Source organism: Halichoerus grypus, chromosome 10, assembly GCF_964656455.1.
Source record: "Halichoerus grypus chromosome 10, mHalGry1.hap1.1, whole genome shotgun sequence".
NCBI classification, from domain to species: Eukaryota; Metazoa; Chordata; class Mammalia; order Carnivora; family Phocidae; genus Halichoerus; species Halichoerus grypus.
In genome coordinates this window covers 123,622,484-123,642,901 of record NC_135721.1, presented here as the reverse complement: position 1 = coordinate 123,642,901, position 20,418 = coordinate 123,622,484, and the positions used below count along the sequence as shown (strand labels likewise).

The 20,418-nt window shown below is 50.4% G+C and overlaps 1 protein-coding gene across 2 annotated transcripts in view; it reads left to right on the top strand.

Annotated features, from left to right (window-relative positions):
• Positions 1–20,418, top strand: part of RIMS4 (regulating synaptic membrane exocytosis 4) — a 61,220-nt gene that overhangs the window by 28,435 nt on the left and 12,367 nt on the right. The window contains exon 2 of one of the 2 annotated variants that reach the window (XM_036096081.2): positions 11,059–11,200. In XM_036096081.2, coding sequence (XP_035951974.1) covers positions 11,059–11,200 — 142 coding nt within the window. The remainder of the gene's footprint in view (positions 1–11,058; positions 11,201–20,418) is intronic. The other variant, XM_036096082.2, reaches the window with a different exon arrangement.

The window sequence follows — 20,418 nt, the reverse complement described above, 5'->3', positions numbered from 1 at the left end:
TCCAGTCTACATCATGTTTAATCCATTTAAAAAGCATTTTAGGGGCACCTGGGTGGCTCAGTTGTTAAGCGTCTGCCTTCGACTCAGGTCATGATCCCAGCGTCCTGGGATCGAGCCCCGCTTCGGGCTCCCTGCTCAGTGGGAAGCCTGCTTTTCCCTCTCCCACTCCCCCTGCTTGTGTTCCCTCTCTCGCTGTGTCTCTGTCAAATAAATAAATAAAATCTTAAAAAAAAAAAAAGGACTTTAAATACATACCCTTAATGACCCAGCAATTTCACCCCCAGGTTTGTGCCCATAAAAAAGTGCACAATGGTCAACAAAAGACACATACAAGAATGTCTTTGGCAGAGCTTTTTATAATATCCCCAAACTGGAAACTACCCAAATGCTCATCAGCAGTATAGTTTTGATGTGTAAGACAATAAAGCTATGAGAATGAATGAACTTCATTAAAACAATCAGCATGAATGAGACTCAAAAACAGAATGTTGAGTTAAAGAAGTCGACATTGGAGAATATATAGTAGATGATTCTATGTATACAAAAGTGTGAAAGAGCCAAAACCAACCTGTGGTGTTAGAAGTCAGGATGATGCTGGGGCGCCTGGGTGGCTCAGTCGTTGAGGGGCTGCCTTCAGCTCAGGTCATGATCCCAGGGTCCTAGGATCGAGCCCCGCATCAGGCTCCCTGCTCGGCGGGAAGCCTGCTTCTCCCTCTCCCGCTCCCCCTGCTTGTGTTCCCTTTCTCGCTGTGTCTCTCTCTGTCAAATAAATAAATAAATTCTTAAAAAAAAAAAAAAAAGGATGATGCTGCTCTTGGAGAAGTAACCATGGCTCGTGAGGGGCTTCTGGGGCATTGGCAATGTTCTGTTTCTTGATCTGGGTGCTGGTTCCATAGATGAGTGCACTTTGTAATATTTATCAAGTTATACACTTAAAATTGTACATCATATAATTGTACACTTTTCTGTATATATATATCACACTTCAGCAAACAGGTTTTTTTTTAAAGATTTATTTATTTATTTATTTATTTATTTATTTATTTATTTATTTAATGGGAAGGGCAGAGGGAGAGGGAGAGAGAGTCTTAAGCAGACTGTGTGCTGAGTGCAGAGCCCAATGTAGGGCTCAATCTCACAACCCTGAGATCATGACCTGAGCCGAAACCAGGAGCCGGACGCTTAAGTGACTGCGCCACCCAGGCGGCCCAAACAGTTGTTTTTAAAAGCATCTTTCTCCAGAAGAGAAGGGGATGGTGAGAATTTTATATGCAGGATGATTGGCAAGACATTTGGGGGTAGTTGGTCACATGGGATGTTTGGAATTACCTGAATTATTCAGTGTGAATGGAATGGAGAGCACATTGGAGAAAAGGGAAAAAATAGGCTGAGAATGTAGATTGGGACCAGATCCGAAAGGCAGTGTGTGTTAAGGTCTTTGGAATTTATTCTGCAAGCAATGAAGTACGATTGGAGGTTTTTAATCAAAGAGATGACATATTCAGGATTGAGTTTTAGAAAGTTCATGCAGGCCACAGAGTGGGGAACTGACAGAAGAGAATGCTCTGGTGCTGGGACACAGTAGGGGCTGACCACCTGACCAAGCATTCGAGGCTCCTGGGGATCTTCTGAAATTACAGATTCACAGACCCCCACCTTAGGCCTACTGAACCAGAATCTCCAGGAGAGGGGACAGAGAAATCTGGGTTTTAGCCAAGTTCCCAGTGTATTCCAAACTGTCGGACCAACACTGACCTCCAGGTGGGTGTTTGGGAGCCTCTAAGTTAGTTGACTCTTGCAGCAGTCCAGGCAAGAAAAGGCCTAGGGGGTGAGCTAAGGCTGTGACCCTGCTGATGCAGAGTAGGACTGAATTTGAGTCCCCAGAAGGAGGCATGGTGACACAGTTTACTTAATTAACAAACACTTATATGTCATTTACTAAATAGCACTTACTGTGTGCCAGACCCTGTTCTAAGTGGTTTTTTTTAATACCAAATATTAACTCATTTAATCCTCATAAAAATGTTATGAGGCACTTACCGTATTTTCTCCATTTCTTTGAAGAGGAGGCAACAGAGAGACAGAGAGGTTAAGTAACTTGCCCAAGATTCACATTACTAATAAAGTGACCAGGGCCAGCTCTACAGCTCAGACCATCAGGCGCCATTGTCCATGGTTTTAGTCACTAGGCTTTGCTGCTTCTTGAACATGCTCCAGAAATAGTGGCAAATGGCTGTTTAAGGTGAAAGGGGCTGAGAGGTTGGCAGTGAAGAGACCTGAATTCTAATTTCAACATAGTCATTGACTCATATCCCTCTGTAGACCTCAGTTGCCCCTTTACACAGGAAGGCATTAGTCTGGATGACCCCTAAGTTCCCTCCAAATGGAATCTTCTCTGATTTTAATGGAAGGCAGATTTTGACAGCTCTGGAGAGAAGAGGGGGAGGTAAAGGGCCCTCAATCAGGGTTTATGCTTCCTCGGCCTGTTTTTGGAGACACAGCCAGAGGCAACATCAGGGCTCAGGAGGTCTGAGTTCCTGCATGTCATCTCAGCCTTGATTTTCAGATGAGTCTTAAGGCTTGGGCAAGGGAGACATGTGAGGCTGAAGTCACTTGGAATAGCTAGGCCAGGGAGAAGTTGACCATAGAGGAAGAAGAGGCAGCAGCTTCCAGGGTATTCATCTTGGAGGAACAAGAAGGGCGGTGCTAGTGGGCAGGGGAAGCAGTGAGTCCCAGGGACCGTGGTATTTCTCCGATCCTGGTTTAAAATAACAGACTGACCCAGAGCTCTTGTGTCCAGGGGACTTCACAGACTGTGATATGGATCTGTAGTGGGCCTTTCACAGAGACAAGATTACACTCTGGTCAGGGATGTGGTGAGGGGTTTTAGAGCCTGGGGACCTGGAGTAAGTCGTATGACCTCTATCAGCTTTGGGCTCCTCATCTGGAAAACAAAGCTGTGAAGACCCATCTTCGATAAAATGTCGAAGTGGAGAATAGTTGTATTCTCTCCTTCCTCTACCTCCCACCACCACATTCTTGGAATCTCTAGTGGTTAAGAGTATAGGATTTGTTTTCACACAAATCGGTTTAAAACCTAGCTCTGTCTTGTCTGGTGTAAACTTGGACAGGTTGCTCCAACTGTTCTGAGCCTGGTTCCTTTTTGTAAAATGAGGATAACCAACACTTGACTCTCAGAGTTATGGTTAAATTATATCTATCTATCTAGAGCCTAGCACAGGGTAAGTGCTAAGAATAATGGTATTTACTCTAATTTTAAATTTATCCTTGTGGTTATTTTATTATCCTGTTCCTTATGAATGCTTGTTTTTGGGAGAAGGTACATTAAACACATTCATATTCCGGTATAAACAACTGAGTGAAACTTATGTTTTCTTTATTGGAAAATTTGCCTTTTTCTTGGGGGCCTATCCTAAATATAAAGCCAATTCAATTAAACACTTATTCATGGGGCTGGGCAATGTTGGGTGCTGTCCTTGGTGCTGAAGGGGAGTAAGGGAGGAATGAACTTACACTGTAGACATAGGTACCGACTAGGTTGACTGAGGACTGTGTTTCAAGGTGCAGTGGAGTAGATACTTCAGGAGAGGTGAAGATGAAGTGCCCCTGGGACTCAGGGAGTCTGATCAGGGAAGTCTTTGTGGAAGAGATGGCATTTGAGTTCTGTGGTAGAGCTTAGTGAGTTTAGTGTAGTGGTTCATTAAAAACATGGTTATTGGAGTTAGAAAGACGGTTTGGGTTCCAGCTCTGCCATTAGTAGGTATGTGTCCTTAGGAAAGTTCCTTAACCTTGTGAATTCTTATTTTCTCCTCCTATAAAATGGGGCAGTAACTATTTTGCTCACAGTTTATTATGACAATTAAATGATATGCTGCCTCTTAAAACACTGGGCACAACATCTGACACAGTGGTGATAATAATAATAATAGCCGTCTTTATCAAGTGCTCGTGGTATGCCACCGCTCACCTAGGACATCCTGAAGATTAAATGTTTGTATCATTATATTACCATATTGTTAGAGTTAATCTTCATAACAGCCCTAAGAGTTTGGTGAGTGCTGAATAAATTATAGGTGTTATTTAAGGCTTAGCTCTGGAGGACGGTTAGAATTTTGATAGAGAAGGTGAGGAAGGGAGGAAAGTCAAGGAGAGAAAACCATGGTGAGGAGTTACTGAGGATGTACCCAGAGCGAGGTGCCTGGGGCTGGGGTGTGAAGACTATGGGGGAGACCAGTAGCAGATGGGCTGGGAATCAGATAATGGAGTCTTGCATGCCTGGATGCAAAGGTTGAACCTAATTTGGCAGGCAACGGGGAGCCATTCTAAGGTTTTAAATAAGATCATGGCATGATTGAAGTGATTTACTTATAAATTTATATTTCACCTTCATTTACATTATAGAATTAATACATTTAACTATAAAAAAATTCAGAAGTCATAGAAGCATACAAAAGAGAAATAAAACTTTCCCAGTGTGCTGGTTGGAGTATAAATTGGTACAACTACTTCGGCAAGTCATTTTGCAGCTGAACAAATGCTTGCCCTATAACCCAGAAGTTCTGTTTCTAGGTATATTTCTGAGACACGCGTGTGAATCTTCCCTAAAGGCCAAGCATCGAAGTAATCATAGCAACATTATTCCTAATAGCCCCATACTGGGAAAAAGAAAAACCCTAAACAGTACAATGGATAAATAGGTTGTGGTATATTCACACAGTAGAATACTATATAGCAGTGATAATAAGCATCTACAACTACACACGACAATGTGAGTGGATCTTATACATTCAGCATAACACTTAGCAGAAGAAGCCAGCTCCCCCCTCCCCAAAGGGCCATTCTCTGTTTATAAAGTTCAAAAACAGGCAAAACTAGTATTTGGCGTTAGAGATCAGGATAGTGGCTACCCTTGTGGAGTGAGAGAGACCCGGACATGGGGCACAGTGGGCTTCAGGGGTCCTGGCGATGCTCTGATTCTTCATTTGGGCGCTGCTTACACAGGTATGTGTGCTTTGTGAAGATTCATCAAGCTGTACGCTTTGGGCTTGTGCGCTTTTCTGTATAGATCTTGTAGTACTTAGATTTGAAAGTTACAGAAACACATCTTTCATCCCCCTCTTCTGACAGTCTTTCTCCCTACAGCTATTCCCCATTAACAGTTTGGTTCATATCCTCCCAGATTTCCTCCCAAATATATATAAGCTATCTATAGCTTTACAAAAATGGTATTATGATTTACATAGTGTCCTGCAGTGTACTTTGTTAACAATATGTTGAGGCAGTCTTTCTGTGTCACTGTATGTGTGGATCTAGATGATTCTTTTTTTAAAAAAAGATTTTATTTTAAAATAATCTCTGCACCCAACGTGGGGCCCGAACTCACAACCCTGTGATCAAGAGCTGCATGCTCTACTGACTGAGCCAGCCTGCCCCCACCCCCCACCCCCCCCGCAGATGATTCTTTTTAACTGTTGCACAGTATTTTATTGTGGGGATGTGTCATTTAGTAAACTGGTTCCCTGTTGATGGACAGTTAATTCCAGCATTTCATTGGTGTAAATGATACATGGGGAACCTCTTCATGCATATCTTTGTGTACTTTTGTGACTGTTTGTGTAGAATAAATTAGTAGGAGTGGAGTATCTTTGTCTCAAGTGATAATTTAAGATGGTTAGTGTCTTAATGACTTGTTGGGTGGGTGGGTTGGATCAGGGAGACCAGTTAGGAGTCTGTTGACATAGTTTAGACTTGAGGTGTAGGTGGTTGGCTGTGAAAATGGACAAGAAAGGGGAGAGATAAGAGCTATTACAGGCAAAGACCTTATAAGACCTGCCGTTTGATGAGAAAGGGGAAAAGTCAGAGAGGTCCTGAGGGGGTTCTGAGTCTGGGTGGCTGAGTTGATTGGGGGAAGTAGGACCAGGGATGGGTTTAGTTTTGGCCAGGTTGCATTCAAGGATTCTGCTCATCATCCAGGTAGTGATGTTCAGAATGCAATTGGAAGTATTGCTCTGGCCAGAGTTAAGGGCTCCATGTTGGGGGTGGGATTCATTTGCATAGGGTGGTCCTGAGGTTGTGGGAGGGGAATGAAGTCACCAGGGGGTGAGGTCTAGAGAGAGGGAGAACCTAAGGACTGAATGGTGAGGCCCTCATGTATAGGGATGGAGGCAATGGTCAGAGGGACCAGAGGAGATTCATAAAATTTACTATCAAGGAAGCCAAAGGAGAGATCTGAAATGACTGTTGTTCAAAGGATGAAGTAATCCGTAGCCTACGTAAGTCGCCCTCCCACTGGCCCCCCAATGGTGCTGTCATTACATTTTGTACTTGGTCTTCAAAGCACTTACCACACTTGTGATTAATCCATGTGATCATCTGTTCAGGGTCCACCTCCCCCTCTGAACTGTGAGCTCTGTGGAGGCAGGGACCATGCCACTCTCATACTCTTCTATCTCCAGCATCAGGCATGGTGTTTAGCACATAATGGTGTTGGTACCCCAAGTTGTTGTTGCTGTTTCCTGGCAGGACTCCAGCTGTTCACACTCTGCGCCCCCCCCCCCCCCGGTGCAAATTGGGAGAAGAGGGACTTAGGACCCCGCGGGAGAGAATTCAAGCTGTTCAGTTCAAGTTTTGGGTGCAGCAAGTGTGAGTGGGTGGCCAAAAGTGGGTCATCCAAACTCCCATTTATTTGTACATTACAGTAGCCAGCTACAGTTCGTGCCCAAAGCTTATAGGACTCAAACTCCAAGCCTCTCCAATGGGGCATTGTGAGAACTGTGGACAATGTAGCTTCTCCTTTGCTCCCCTTACCCATCCCTTTGGAGAGCATGCCCTTCCCCATACCTGCACTCATTGTGCAGCAGCTCTTCTTATCACCACATTCATGAAGGGAATGGTGTTCCCATCATGATGCTGAAACCTACCTGTGCAAAGATTTTTGAACTTTGACTTCCTTAGGATGCCGGTCAAGGCAGGTGTCTTAAGTCACATTTCCCCAAAAAGTACCCTGAGATGAGATTCGTGTGCAGGTGACGGAAGTGCCCCCACAGGAGACCGGGGAAGCAGGAAGCATGCAGGGATGTGGGATCAAGGGCAGCTCCAGCCCCCCCACCTCAGAGGGTTCCTCTGGAGCGCATGTTATGCCTCAGAGTTGTTCTGACCTGAGGTAAAGGACCTGAGTTGAGGGTTCATTCTCCTGTTCCATTTAGGCTTTGATTAAGGGGATCACGGATCATAAACCCCCAGGCACTTCTGCCTCTCGCTGTGTGGGGGCAACGTGGGCTCAGTAGCCAAAGGAAGACTGAGAAACAAACAAAAAGTTGGCAGGGAGAGGCTTTCAGAAGCCCAGTTTGGCGGTGGGGCTCACAGGAGTGGGAAGAAGGGAGATCTGTGAGGTGTGGGTGGAGTGTCAGTAATGTCTGCTACAGCAGGTCACGCCCGGGTCTTTTTCTGGGACCCGAAGGACCCAAAGCAGAGGCTGAAGCTCTCCTCTGTCTTCCATCCACGTGCGCTTTATCAGTGGAGACCAGCCCTTAGAAGCACATTTCACATCCTCATGAAGGCTTCCCACTGGACCAGAAGGCACTCAGTAGATGTTCACTGAGTGAGTTGGAAGCACCACAGTTCAGGAGCTGGGGGCTGAGATGAGGCCGTTGTACTTGGTCACGAGCAGCCGTTGGAGACTGGTTTAGGAAGCTGTGCGAATGCAGTGGAAGCCAGACTGCGAGAAATGACAGCGTGTGGTTGTCTCTGTGCTCGGAAGGAGTTTGTTGGTTGAAGGCGGTGGTGGAAGAAGCGAGGCCTTGAGCAGACTTGCAGGAGGAGTGGAAAGAAGCAGAAGATGGAGAGGTGGCAGATTCAAGGCCCAGAGAGGACAAATGGGAGGAGGAGTTCCTGGTGCGAGTGGGAGGAGGTGGGATGAGGAGAACAGGTGGCAGATCAGCCTTGGCCAAGAGAAGGGTTACCCTCTTACTCCGAGAGAGTAGGAGAGGGTTGAGGGGCTTGTTGAAAGGTCTGAGGATGGTGCAAGTTGGAAGTGAGAAGGAGCAAGTCAAAAAGACACATCTTTGCAGCCAAGTGGGGGAAAGGTCATTGGTTGGGGTGACTGGGTGATGGGGTAGGGAGTGTGAAAGCGTTGGTACAGTCACTTTGGGGACCTTGACTGAGTCAGCAAGAGATGGCCAGTGGAGGATCGGATGGCCAAGGGGAGATGGTGGACCTTGTTGGTGTGGTTGGGCACCACATTGGGGACTCCTGTGGTGGGGAAGGTGGCATGTTGGGGAAAATTTTGCAAGATAGTTGGTGTGAGCAAATTTGGGTAGTGTTGAAAGGTCTTACTCTGCAGTCACTGTGGCTACTTCTGTTTGCATCTACTATGTGCCGGGCTCTGTGGCAGATGTCCAACAGCTCCATGGGGTCGTGCTACCCGACTTGCCCAAGGTCGGGCCACCAGTGGTTGCAGAGCTGGAACTCTGTGCCTGCCCCGACTGATTGTGACCCCAGCCTCACCTGAGGCCCATATGGGGTGTTTGGATGTGAAATGCTTTGGTGCTGCAGAATGCCACACGGATGTGAAGCACACCTTTCCAAGCCTCCTCCTTAGCCCCCGTGGGGACTGAGTTGCGTCATGCTTTGGTTCTCCCTCTTCCAGGAGAAATGTGTCAGACCCTGGTGGGCGGGGACAAACCAGTGTGAGTCTCTAGAACAGAGCTCTGTGGGGAGGTAGAAAGCCCAGGCAGGTGTCTGCAGCCTGCCCGCAGGGTGCCAGGTTCTGGGTTTGTATCTCCAGTGTGGGGGGAGTGGGGTTTGTCCCTGGACCTGTGTCTGCGCTGTGTGTGTGGGAGTTGGGGGCCATCTCTCTGTGCTTGTGAGTCTGTGCTTCTCAGTGAGCATGTGCGTGGTTTTGAATCTTACTCTGTCTTAGCACCTGCTACACACAGAGGCACATAGAAGTGGTTGGGTGGGTTGCAGATACAGCTTAGGGAAAGAACAAATGGTGGGATGAAGGGAAGCAGAGAGATGGGGACACACGTGTTCCCCCACGTGTTCAGAAACACCCAGGTGACACACACACAGAGAAATGCACAGTGTCCGTTTCTCTGTGTGCTTTCTTGAGTGGGTTGGCGTATACTTCTTACGGATGTGCATCTGTGTGTATGACTGGCACATACCCAGTTAGCCTCCGAAACACAGAATGATAGGTATATGGAGACTCGTGGAAACACACAAATAAAAACGCTCAGACATACATTAGCGTACTCTGTGTCTTTGCATGTTTATTCCTGCGTGTTTCTATGTTACCGTGTGTTTTTCTGAGTGTGAACATCTTTGTGCCTGAATGATGCAGATACATGTGGGAGACAAACGTGGGCACACACTCTGAGAAACACACACACAGTGTGCGTGTGTGTGTGTGTGTTTGTGTTTGTGTGTGTTTCAAAGTCAGGGAGGGAAGGAGGAGGGAGGCCAGGAGAAGGCCAGTGGGAGGGTCCTGGTCTTGCTCTGCTTCCTGGCACGCAGACCCAGGTCCCCTTACCTCTTGGGGAGCAGGATGATGGGGTTTGGGTGACACTGCTTTGCTCCGGTGGGTTGGCCAGCCAGCACTGAGGAAGCCCCTGAGGTATATGAGTTCATTCCAGACTTCGTAGAGACATGGGGAAGATCCCCCTAAAGATCTGCCTCACCTCCAGTACACCCGCAGTCTGCAGGGGGGCAGGAGATGTAAAACTCACCCTGGTCACCAGGCTGTGGAGCAAGGAGCAAAGAGACCCTCCTGGGGTCAATTCCTGGTGCCGTCATTCCCCCCCCTCCCCTTTCTGGCTCTATGGGTGTGGACAAGTGGCTTAACCTCTGTGTCTTGTGTCCTTGATGCCCTTGAGTCTGGGAGAACAGACTCATCTACCTCACGGGGGTTGAGGATTAAGACCACTCTCAGGGCAGACATCCGTTCATCCAGCAGTTATTAATTGAGCACCTACTGTGGCTGGACCCTCTTCTTGGCCCTGGGGCTTCAACAGTCAACAAAGCAAAGTACCGTGTCCTGAGTTCACCTGCTATGCGGAGGAAGCTGCTCGATAAACCAGTAATGCCACAGACATGTCTGGGGTGGTGTTGGGAAGAAAGCCAGAGCAGGGTGATAGGACAGAGGGGGGCAGGGGGCGGTAGGGGCCAGAGAATGGTCAAGGAAGGCCTTGGCTAAGATGACGTTTGATCACAGAGTGGAAGCAAAGGAGTGAGCTACTGGCAGAGGAGAGGGTGTTTGAGGGGAGGGAATAGCAAGGGCAGAGAGCCATTTGTTTTAAGTCTGTTGTTCTCCCCATTTTACAGTGGAGGAAATGGAGGCACAGAGAGGCTGAGTGATTTGCCCAAAGTCTCGCAGCCAGTGAGAAAGAGATCCACATTTGAACGTGGGCAGTCTGGTTTCAGAGCCACTGGTCGAATTGGTGGTCCTCAATCAGGGGTGACTCGCTCCCCCTACCCCAGGGGATATTTGGCAATGTCTGGAGACATTCTTGATTGCCCCACTGGACCGGAGGGTGCTACTAGCATCGAATCGATGGGAGGCCAGGGATACTGATAGAACTTCCACGATGCACAGGGCGCCCCGACAACTCAGCGGGATCCCGTCTAAAACGCCAGTTGTTGCTGAGGTGGGGAAAACCTGGTCCGGATCCATGCAAAGCACTCAGCAGAGTATGACACATAGTAGGTGCTCAGTAAAGAGTAGCTGAAGAGGAGGAGAAATGATCTGTAGAGAGTTGCAGGGGAGTGTTGAATTCAACAGGGAGAAAAGGGACCTGTAAATGAATCCGTCCATTTACAGGACTCCTGTGATGCTGCTTGGTGGGTGGGTATGAAGGGCAGGGCTGCCCCAGGGAGGGGGTACAAGTGAGGCAGGTGGTAGGAGGAGTTTGGTGGGCTGGAGGGGGCGGGGCGACACTGGGCAGCCACCAGCCATTGTACCACTAACCAGACGACTTGTCTCTCTGTCCCTTCCCGCCCTGTGTCTCTCTCCCCATCTCTCTTGGCCTCTCTGCCCAGAAGGGGACAGCCGGAGGCTGAAGGGGGCCATCCAGAGGAGCACGGAGACCGGCCTGGCGGTGGAGATGCCCAGCCGGACCCTGCGCCAGGCCAGCCACGAGTCCATTGAGGACAGCATGAATAGCTACGGCTCAGAGGGCAAGTGAGTGTGGGGCCCGGCCCGCTGCCAGCCCTCCTGGCTCTCGCAGCCCCTGTGGTGTGGGGTGGGAGGGGCTGAGCAGCGCCAACCAGGAGGCCTGGCTCAGCCTCAGGCCCGGCGGGGCATTGGCTCAGCACTGCGGTCGTGCAGAAGGGAGGTGGTAGGGCAAGCAAGCTCCAGGGGTGCCGCAGAGCAGTGTGGGGCAGCCTCCGGCGCCTGACGGCCCACGGGCTGCACCATCCTGGGCACATCCCTTCTCAGCACCTCAGTTTTCCCATCTGTAAAACCGGGTAATAGGGGCAGCCTCAGAGGGGCGTTGTGAGGATTCGGTGGGTTTCTATTTACAGAAAGCAGAGGACAGTGTTGGCACGTGAGTGCCGTACGTCAGTGTTGGCAAAAATAAAGAAGGGGGTCGAGATGGGTTTTATCATGATGTTACTCTTTCCTCCTTACTTTCTTAGTTTCTTAAATCATGATTGGTTTTTAAAAATACATAATTAATACTGCTTGATAAGGAGTTTCACACATGTCAAACCATAAAATATTAGGTCTGACCGCCTCCTCACCAGCGTTCTCTCTCCCTGACTGTATGTCAGCACCACTGGGTTCTTGTTCCCGCTCCAGATTGCAGGCCCTGTGCCCTGAGTCAGAGTCTCTGGGAGTGGAGCTCGGAACTCCATTTTTTAAAGGTTCCCTGAGGGAAGACTATTCCAGACTGGGGGGATCTCATCTTTGTAGCAATTATGGACCTCTTTGAGAATTTTGGGCAAGTTTTGGGCCTGCTTTCCCCTGAGAAATATGTGCACATACACCCTAACACACACACAGTCCCACACATTCTCACACACATACACAGTCGTACAAACATACTCTTTTCATAATTAGAGCGGGTTCCCAGATTCCCCTAGAGCCCATCCATGGATCCCTAGCAAAGAAACTTTGCTCCCAAGTGACTTTCTTATTGTACAGATGACCAGGGCACTCAGAGAGGTTGGGGAGCTTGTCCTAGATCACAGAGCACGTTAACGGGTCTGGAACTCAGGAGTCCTGACTCCCACTGGGGGCTCATTCCATGGCAACGCGTCGCTCCCTTGTCTTGGCCATACTCAGCCAGGGGTATGGGGGTTCTCGTCACCCTCATGAGGACACTGGGGCTTGGGGAGGTTAAAGCAGTGCTGTCCAGTACAGTGGATGCTAGGCACGTGGCTATTTAAATTAATTTAAATGGAATAAAATGAAATATTCTGTTTTTCCGTCGCGCTGGCCATATTCCAAGTGTCCAGTGACAACTCTTTGGGACAGTGCAGGTATAGAGCATCTCTGCCCTCGCAGACAGTTCTGTTGGGCAGCACTGGCTAAGTGGCTTGTCCGGGGGCAGACACCGGGGCGCGGCTGGGGCTCAGCCACCACCTTCTGCTCTTCTCCCGTTTCTGACACTGCCTCCCAGCTGGGGGTTCCTGCTGGCTGGAAGCCTTCCCACCCCCAGCCCCTCCTAAACTGGGCATCTCCGGCCTCTGTGAATGGCCTTGCCTTGGCAGATGCTGCTGTCCCACCCACTTCCTCGGGAGGCTTTCCGGAGGGCGAGAAGAGGAGGAGGACAGGCAGAAGGGAGAGGAAGAGGAGGAGGAGGAAGGGAACAACTGTTTTCTTTAACCTGAGAAACTTGGCAAGGCAACAACACTTGGAGGAAGATATTGTAGGCATCGGGGTAGCTGTGGGTCTCTGCCGAGTTCCAGAGGGTCAGGAGGTTTGGGGCCTAGTCCTGGCTCTGCCACTGACCCCCCAGATGGCCTTGGGCACATCCCTTGGCCTCTTAAGCTCCAGGAGGCTGGCCGACATCTTGTCTGTTGGTCTCGCAGGCAGCTCAGAGGGAGGGCAGCGTGGTGCAGGGAGCAAGAGCGGGGAGTCAAACCCAGAGCCCCATTTTACAGAAGGCTCAGAGACGCCACGTGACTTGTCCAGGGAGAGCAGCACAGGAGGGTGTCGTGCAGGAGAAATGAGCTGATGCCTGCACGTGACAGGTGCTTGGGAGGTGGCTCTTGTCATTTGTTGTAATGTGCTTTAAGGGACCAGAGAGTCTGAGATTCCAGGCCAGGACCCTGGAGTCAGACAGGCCTGGTTTGTGCCTCATTTCTGCTTCTTAGTAGCTGTGTGACTTTGGGGAAGTTACTTTACCTCTGTAAGCCCAGTTTCCTCATCTATGGAAAGGGGACAATAATAGCACACCAAGACTACTCTTAGAGTTGTCGTATGGATTACATGAATTAATATATGTACGAGCGCTTAGGACTGTGGCTGGCACGTAGCATGCCCTATTATTCTGTTATTACTGGCTTTGATTATTGTTTGTTGTTGATTCAGCCCGTTAGTGGGGTATTTTGCTCCTTGTGGCCAGTTGCATCTTACTGGACGCAGGGAGCCACCCGCGATGCAATTGTGTCTGTAAAGTACTTAGCACAGAGCAAGCATGGGATTGATGTTGGCTGTGACATTTGTGATCATCAAAAGGTTTTGGGGTGCATATCTTGAGCCCAGCTGAGGAAGGATCAGGTGGGTTGGAGGGTGCTGGTTCCAGCAGAGGGGAGAGTCTTGCCCTCCAGAGAGGGTCTGAGTCTTGATGGAGCCTAGCCAGGTTCCTCCACTCCACCTAACACCTGGGCAAGGAAGGGGCATAGAAAGGACGGGGGGGCACGTGGAGCTGTGGTCGGCCTCCTCCTTGTTCTGGAGGTATTTTGGGCACTGGTAGGACCCAGATGCCAGGCTCTGAAATAGGAGGGGGTGTGACTGTCCTCCCCTTGGGCTCCTGCCAGCCCAGCTGAGCCTTACGAGGAGCCAGCATGCTCGAGCAGCCCCTGCGAGCCCACAGCCCCTGGCGCTGCTGGATCTGTATCTGTCTGCCTGTGCCCTGGATCACTGGCATGTGTATTCCTGCAAGTGGGCACAGGGATTTTTCTTTCAGCAAACATGATCGAGTACCTACAGTGTGCTAGACAATTGGGCTGGGCACCTGGGAGCCCCAGCCTTGCACTGACCGAGCAGCTCGCAGTGAGGTGAGAGCTGCCAAGGACAGGCGTAGAGAACTTTGGAAATACTGCATCCTCACCAGGTCTCTGGGCTGGGGAAGGGATGCGTATGGGCGGGGCCATTCTGTCAGTGAAGATCCTTGGGCTCCAGACTGCCTCATATTAGCTGACAGTGACATCAGGGCTTGCTGTTCCAAGTGTGGCCCCCAGTCCAGCAGCATCGGCATCCCCTGGGGGCTTGTTAGAAATGCCGTGTCGGCATCCCCAGGGGGCTTGTTAGAAATGCCGTGTCGGCATCCCCTGGGGGCTTGTTAGAAATGCAATGGCTCCACCCCAGACCTACTGCATCCGAATCTGAAGCTTTACAAGCTCTCCGGGTGGTCCGTGTGCACATGGAGGTTGAGAGGCCCTGGCCCAGTGGGAGTAATGTTCTAGAGCTAAGCCTCATGGAGCACTTGCCATGGGCAGGCACCGTGCAAAGCGCTTTTATATATATTGGCCCATTTAATCCTCACAGCAACCCGATGACGCTGAGCCTGTGAATGTCCCCATTTTACGGACGAGGACACAGAAGCCAAAAGAGGTTAATTAACTTGCCCAAGGTCACTCAGCCAGTAAGTAACTTCAAATGCCAGGCTTCAAATCTGGGCCTTGGAATCTGCCCTTCACCTTTACACTTGATTTTTTCCCTCATTTAATGGTTGTGTCCATCAAGATTTCGGGAGGTAGACGCTTCCAGCGTGGTGTGGTGGCTCAGTGAGTCCCTTTAGCTTTTCCCTCCCTAGATTTCAGCAGGTGGGACTGGTCCTGGTGTGTCTCCTGGGGCTGGGGAAGGGCTTTCCTTCCCTGAGCCCCTTTCTGCCTGGTTGAAAATTGGAGTTCTCTGTGTTAAGGATGGAAGGAAACAGCTGTGGGTTTGGCAGAGCCGAGCCACTCCTCACTCTTGCCTGGATGCACGCAAGCCTCCCTTTTGGTCGAAACTCCAGTCTGTCATTCAGCACGCACTTCTGCTGACCCCTGCCAACCTGCGCCAGGCCCCGGCCATGTGCCCCCAGCTCCAGCGCCCTGAGCCTCTCACGCTCCCCTCCGTCTCCCCTGCAGGTCTTCGCTTCCTCTACCTGGCACTGCCCTTCCCACCTCTCCTCCCTCTGACTCATTCCTCTTCCAGATCTCAGCTCAGAACTGGCACATAGGCTTCATCTCCTGTGCCAACTCCAGTTAATTGATAGTAGCTCCCTGGGCTGCTGTGTGGAAAAGGATTCTGGAGCCTCATCCAGCCTTGGCAGGGGTGTGGAGGTTGATTAGCAATGTCTGCCTGGGTGTGGGCAGACGAGGGGGAACGGTAAGGGCTGTGAATCCTCTGGCTGCATGAGCAGCTTCCGCGGCCTGTTCTGCCCTCCACAGCACCCACCCCTCGGTCGTGATGGTCACGGGTGTGTTTGTCTGTCCCACTAGGCACCGAGTTCAGTGCCTGCCCAGCCTAGGACCTGGCCTACAGGTGACATTTTGCAAATTTTGGTGGATAATGGGTAGGTGCTATGAGCAGAAGCACCCCCACATCCACTCCTTCCAGCCCTTTCTCAGCCTCCATCACGCAGAATCAGGGCCCCAGCATCCTCTCTGGGTGCCAGAAGCTCTTGAAGCCGGCTCCCACAGCCCCTCCTGCTCCTTCCCTCTGTCCCTCGTTGTCCTGAGGTGTCTGGGTCACCGACATCCAGTTCCCTGGGCGTCTGGGTCACTGTGACCACCGCACCTGGGCTTGGGGTCATGTCTTTGCCAAGGCTGTTTCCCTAATCACCAAAGGCCCCAGAGGCCCGGTGGGTGGCTGGGACCCCCTTTCTCTTGCCCACCTCTGCTCTGTAATGGTCCATACCTGAAGGACAGCCTGTGACTACATGTGGCTCTGGGCCAGGAGACCTGGGGGGGGGGGGGCGGTCCGTTTTGTAAGCACTCGTATTTATGGTACATTTGACTGTGCCAGAGTGAGTTCTCAGAAGTTCATCTCGTTTAGTACTAACAACGGCACTGAGGGGTATCCTGTTTATTCCTGCCCCACCCAAATGGAAACCCAGATTCCAAGAGGTGAAGAATGTACCTCCACAGCTCCAAGCCGGGGGTGAGGCGGGGTGTGGTCAGGATTCAAATCCAGCGCCCAGAGCCCGGACAGTAACCCCTCCCCCTCCCCCGCCCCGTGCTGCCCTGGGCAAGGCGAAGGTCCCCCCAGGGCGCGTAGACACAGCAGAGCAGAGTGGTTAAGCAGATGCTCTCTGGAGCCAGACTGCCAGTTTCCAGCAGAGTGATCTTGGGGTTGTGTAACATTTCTGTGCCTTGGTTTCCCTTTCTGTTATTTATTGGATGGATAAAAAAGTAAATCAAATCCCCGGCATCATGCCCATGAGCCACACTCATGTGCTTGGGGGCAGGTTTGGAAACGTCTGGATGCTTGAGAAGCGGGAGTTGGGCTTGTGGATTCTGTGTCTCCTGGCATACAGTCAATTCTGCGACACCGCTTGTTTTGAAAACGTGAATTTGTTCCAACACAGTTGAAGTATTAGGGAGTAGCTTGAGCACAATACAGATTTCGCCTTTGCTCAGGTGCGTTTCGTCCATGAGAAACACGAGGGGAACGCAGAAAACTGCACCCACATGGGAGTAAACCAGACACCCCTCAGCTCCCCCTGCTCCCGCAGCTCCTGCCCTGTGTCCCGTCCACACCGGGCCTTGCAACTTCCTACGCCGTTCCAGACAGCCCTCCTCCTCCACTTTGCAGCAACTCCTGGGCCGAAATCCTTCCGACACACATTTTCCACAAGCAAACTTTAGGACGTCGCCTACGTAAAGCACCGTATTTATTGTAGTCTGTATGCATTTCTTAACCGTTTAATGTGTATAAAGACTGTGCTACCATTTTTACTATGTTCCCGTCTTTCTTGTGTGTGTGTCTGTGTATCTGTGATACTGACGTAGTGTTTGCGTGTTGTGCCCCTAACCCTGTTTTCCCCGGAAGGTCTGTGATTTCTTCTGGAAGGATTTTGCCCTGCAGAGTGATTTTTAGGAATGTCTGTTTTGCATGATAGCAAACTATAGTGTAGTGGAGGCTCCTCCGTAGGTCTGTGGGAGGGCAGATGGATGGGAGGAAACATGGGGGCAGACAGTGAATGGAAGAACAGAGAACCCATAAACTACTAAAACCTATCAGAGCCACATAACCTATAATCACCATGAGGGCTGTACAGCCTTTTAATTTCGGATGCAGTTGAGACAGGTGATCCATCCGGAAGAGAGAAGAGCCAACCCCCAAGTAACCCAGTTACTTCTTTAACTGTCGAGAGCACAGAAAATCCAGGGGCCAAGCGGAGCTCAAAGGTTAATACTAAAAGACAAATGGGTTTCAGCTCCACAAACAAAACTAACAAGATTTGAAATGCAGGAAATCTTATTTCACCATTAACACAAAATAAAAGGCCAGCGGCCCACGGGTTGTAATCCTGTTTCAGGCCGGTGCCTCCACCCGTGTGGCTGGCGTGTGTCCTCCAGAGGAACCACCTGCTGCAACCCTCCCCCTGTGCTCCCCCATCCCACCTGCCCCCCCATGGCCTGGGCTTGGTCTCAGGCATCCAGATGCTGCACTTCCAAACAGGTCTGGAGTCAGAAGTGCCATGAAAGTACCATGGAGAGAGAGAAGAGGCTCTCCCAGGCCAGACAGCAGGTGCCAGCATCTATTCCTCAGCATATAATGTGTGCTGGGTCCCGTGCTGAGCACCCTGCCCGCGCGATCTCACTGACTCTCCCCAGCAACTCAGTAAGGTGATTACGGTTTATCCCCATTTCATCCATGAGGAAACAGCAGCTCAGAGAGGTTACAAAACTTACCCCAGGTTGCACAGCACTGGAATCCAAGGTCTGTCTTAGGCCAAAGTCCAGTCTCAGTCACTGTATTTTCCCAGTTTGGGACCAGCGGAAGGGTTTGGCAGTGAACATTTATTGAGTTCCTACTGCATACAGGGCATGGTCTAAGTAGTAGTATGTGCACGGTATTTAATTCAGCAGGCTCTTTCCCACCCCTTTGCGAATGGACCCTGTGAGCAGAGATTTTTGAAACCTTTAAAGCTGGTAGAGGCTTTAAAGGCACCCACGGAACGAATGGCACACACTGTCCAAGAGGGAGGTAGGCGTGGTCTTGTGTGCAAATGAGAAGATTTAAGTGCAGAGACACCAGCAGCTTGCCAGAGATCACACAGCAAGCAGGTGAGCAGTGACTAGAACCAGCTCGGACTTTGTGTCCTCTGCCTTTTGTGCTACTCCCGGGAAGACCCCGAGGTGGAGTGAGATCTCTGGTACAGTCGGTCCTCAGGCCGGCAGGAATCTGCCACCACTTTCTTCCTTCCTCCAGCCCCATGGAGTTTGTGATAACCCGTTCAGGGTTTCTGGGGCGTCTGCCTGGTTCCTTGGCAGCCGGCGAGGCACCCTGGGATGGGAAATCAGGCAGCCTCCCAGATATTATAAACAATTACCGCTAATTACCAGGCCTGCCAGTTCCCCATTGTCTGCTCACAATCCCACCAGGAACTGAGGCGCAGACAATGATGATGTTGGAGGGAACTTTCAATTTCAGGCTGCAGAAGCCTCGCTCTGCCTGGGAGGCTGGACCCTTTAGTGACTTGGACCCCAAGAGGCACCACCGTTTCTTGGGCTTTTGGAGCCCAGACTCTCCTTACAAAGTGGAGCCTGGACCTCACAGATGGCCAGGAGCACAGGGTGGAAGAGAGACAGGGCCGAGGAGGAAGGCCCATGTCACCAGTCGTGAGAGAGTCTAGGTCTTAGCCTTGGTGCTGTTAATTAAGGATTTTTGCAAGAATACACATTTCTATCCCTAGATATTTAAGTTATTTCCTCCATACTTTCTCTGTGAGACTGTTGCATAATTGCTGAGATAATAGATTCAGAAGCCGGACTGCTTGGATTCAGTACTCCTCTGCCTGTCTTGGTTTGGCCCTCTCTCGGGTGCGGCAGGAACATATGCTTCTCTGGGGCTTGAAGGGACGCACAGAGCCTCAGAGACACAGGGTCACTTGCAAGATACCAGGCAGCCATTTCTGCAAAGCATCATGCCCTTTTCTTAGCTCCACCCAATAGGAAGGATGGGCACAGGTCCCCTCTGTTTTCAGATTCCCCAGGCCTGTGTGGGGGTTCCCCTCAGGTCTCAGCACCACCAACCCCGTCCAGGGACCCAGACCTTCCCCGAGGACCCTCCAGCATCCCCACTCTCCCCTCCTCCCTGACTTCCACTGCTCCCTCAGGCTGGGGAGTCGTCGTTGGTTTATTTGGGGACAGGACAGCCTGGTTTTTGCACATATCCCTCTAAGTCTGTTTCTTCTTGGATTTGCAACTGGAAGGCCAAGAATCTGACCGCCTTGTACTGGGTTCTGCCTTCTACTGGGTTATTACTTGTCTGAGGCAGTAGTCTGAGGCAGTGGAAGAGGGTGGCAGGGATGGTAGGAGATCATGAAAAGGAAAAGCACTCAGGCTACAGTGTCAAATTATCATTCTGCCATCAAGCCTGCCAATAACTTAAGTAGAAACCGAATTTACTGGACACCGCTCAGGCACCTCACATGGGTGAGGGAGGAACTTGAGCAGCCAGGACTGGGGGACTAGTTCGGGGCTCTTGGTGAGGCCCACGCACAGGGCTCAGTCCTCATGACTTTCGGTCTCTGGGATTCTCCTTTTTTGTTTCCCAAAGAGAATTTTTGTTTGACCGAGCTTGGGGCAGGTGTCTAAGCCATGGATCCATCAGCTCTGGCCAGGGGACAGGGGCACTGTATTTAAGTAAAGCCAGTTGCCATAACCGGCCTCTTTAATCAATGACTGAATGAAAACGTTCGTTTCTTGTTTATGCCAATTTCAGTGCAGGTGTTTCTGGTCGTTGGGCCCAGGCTCCCTTTTTCTTGTGGCTTCACCATCATTAGGGTCCCTGATGGGGGAAGAGAAGATCATATGTGAAGTTTTTTTTTTTTCCCCTAATTGTGGTAAAATACGCAGGATACCAGCTCACCATTGTAACAGTTTTTTTTTTTTTAAGATTTTATTTGACAGAGAGAGACAGAGAGGGAGCACCGCAGGGGGAGTGGGAGAGGGAGAAGCAGGCTTCCCGCCGAGCAGGGAGCCCGATGCGGGGCTCGATCCCAGGACTCTGAG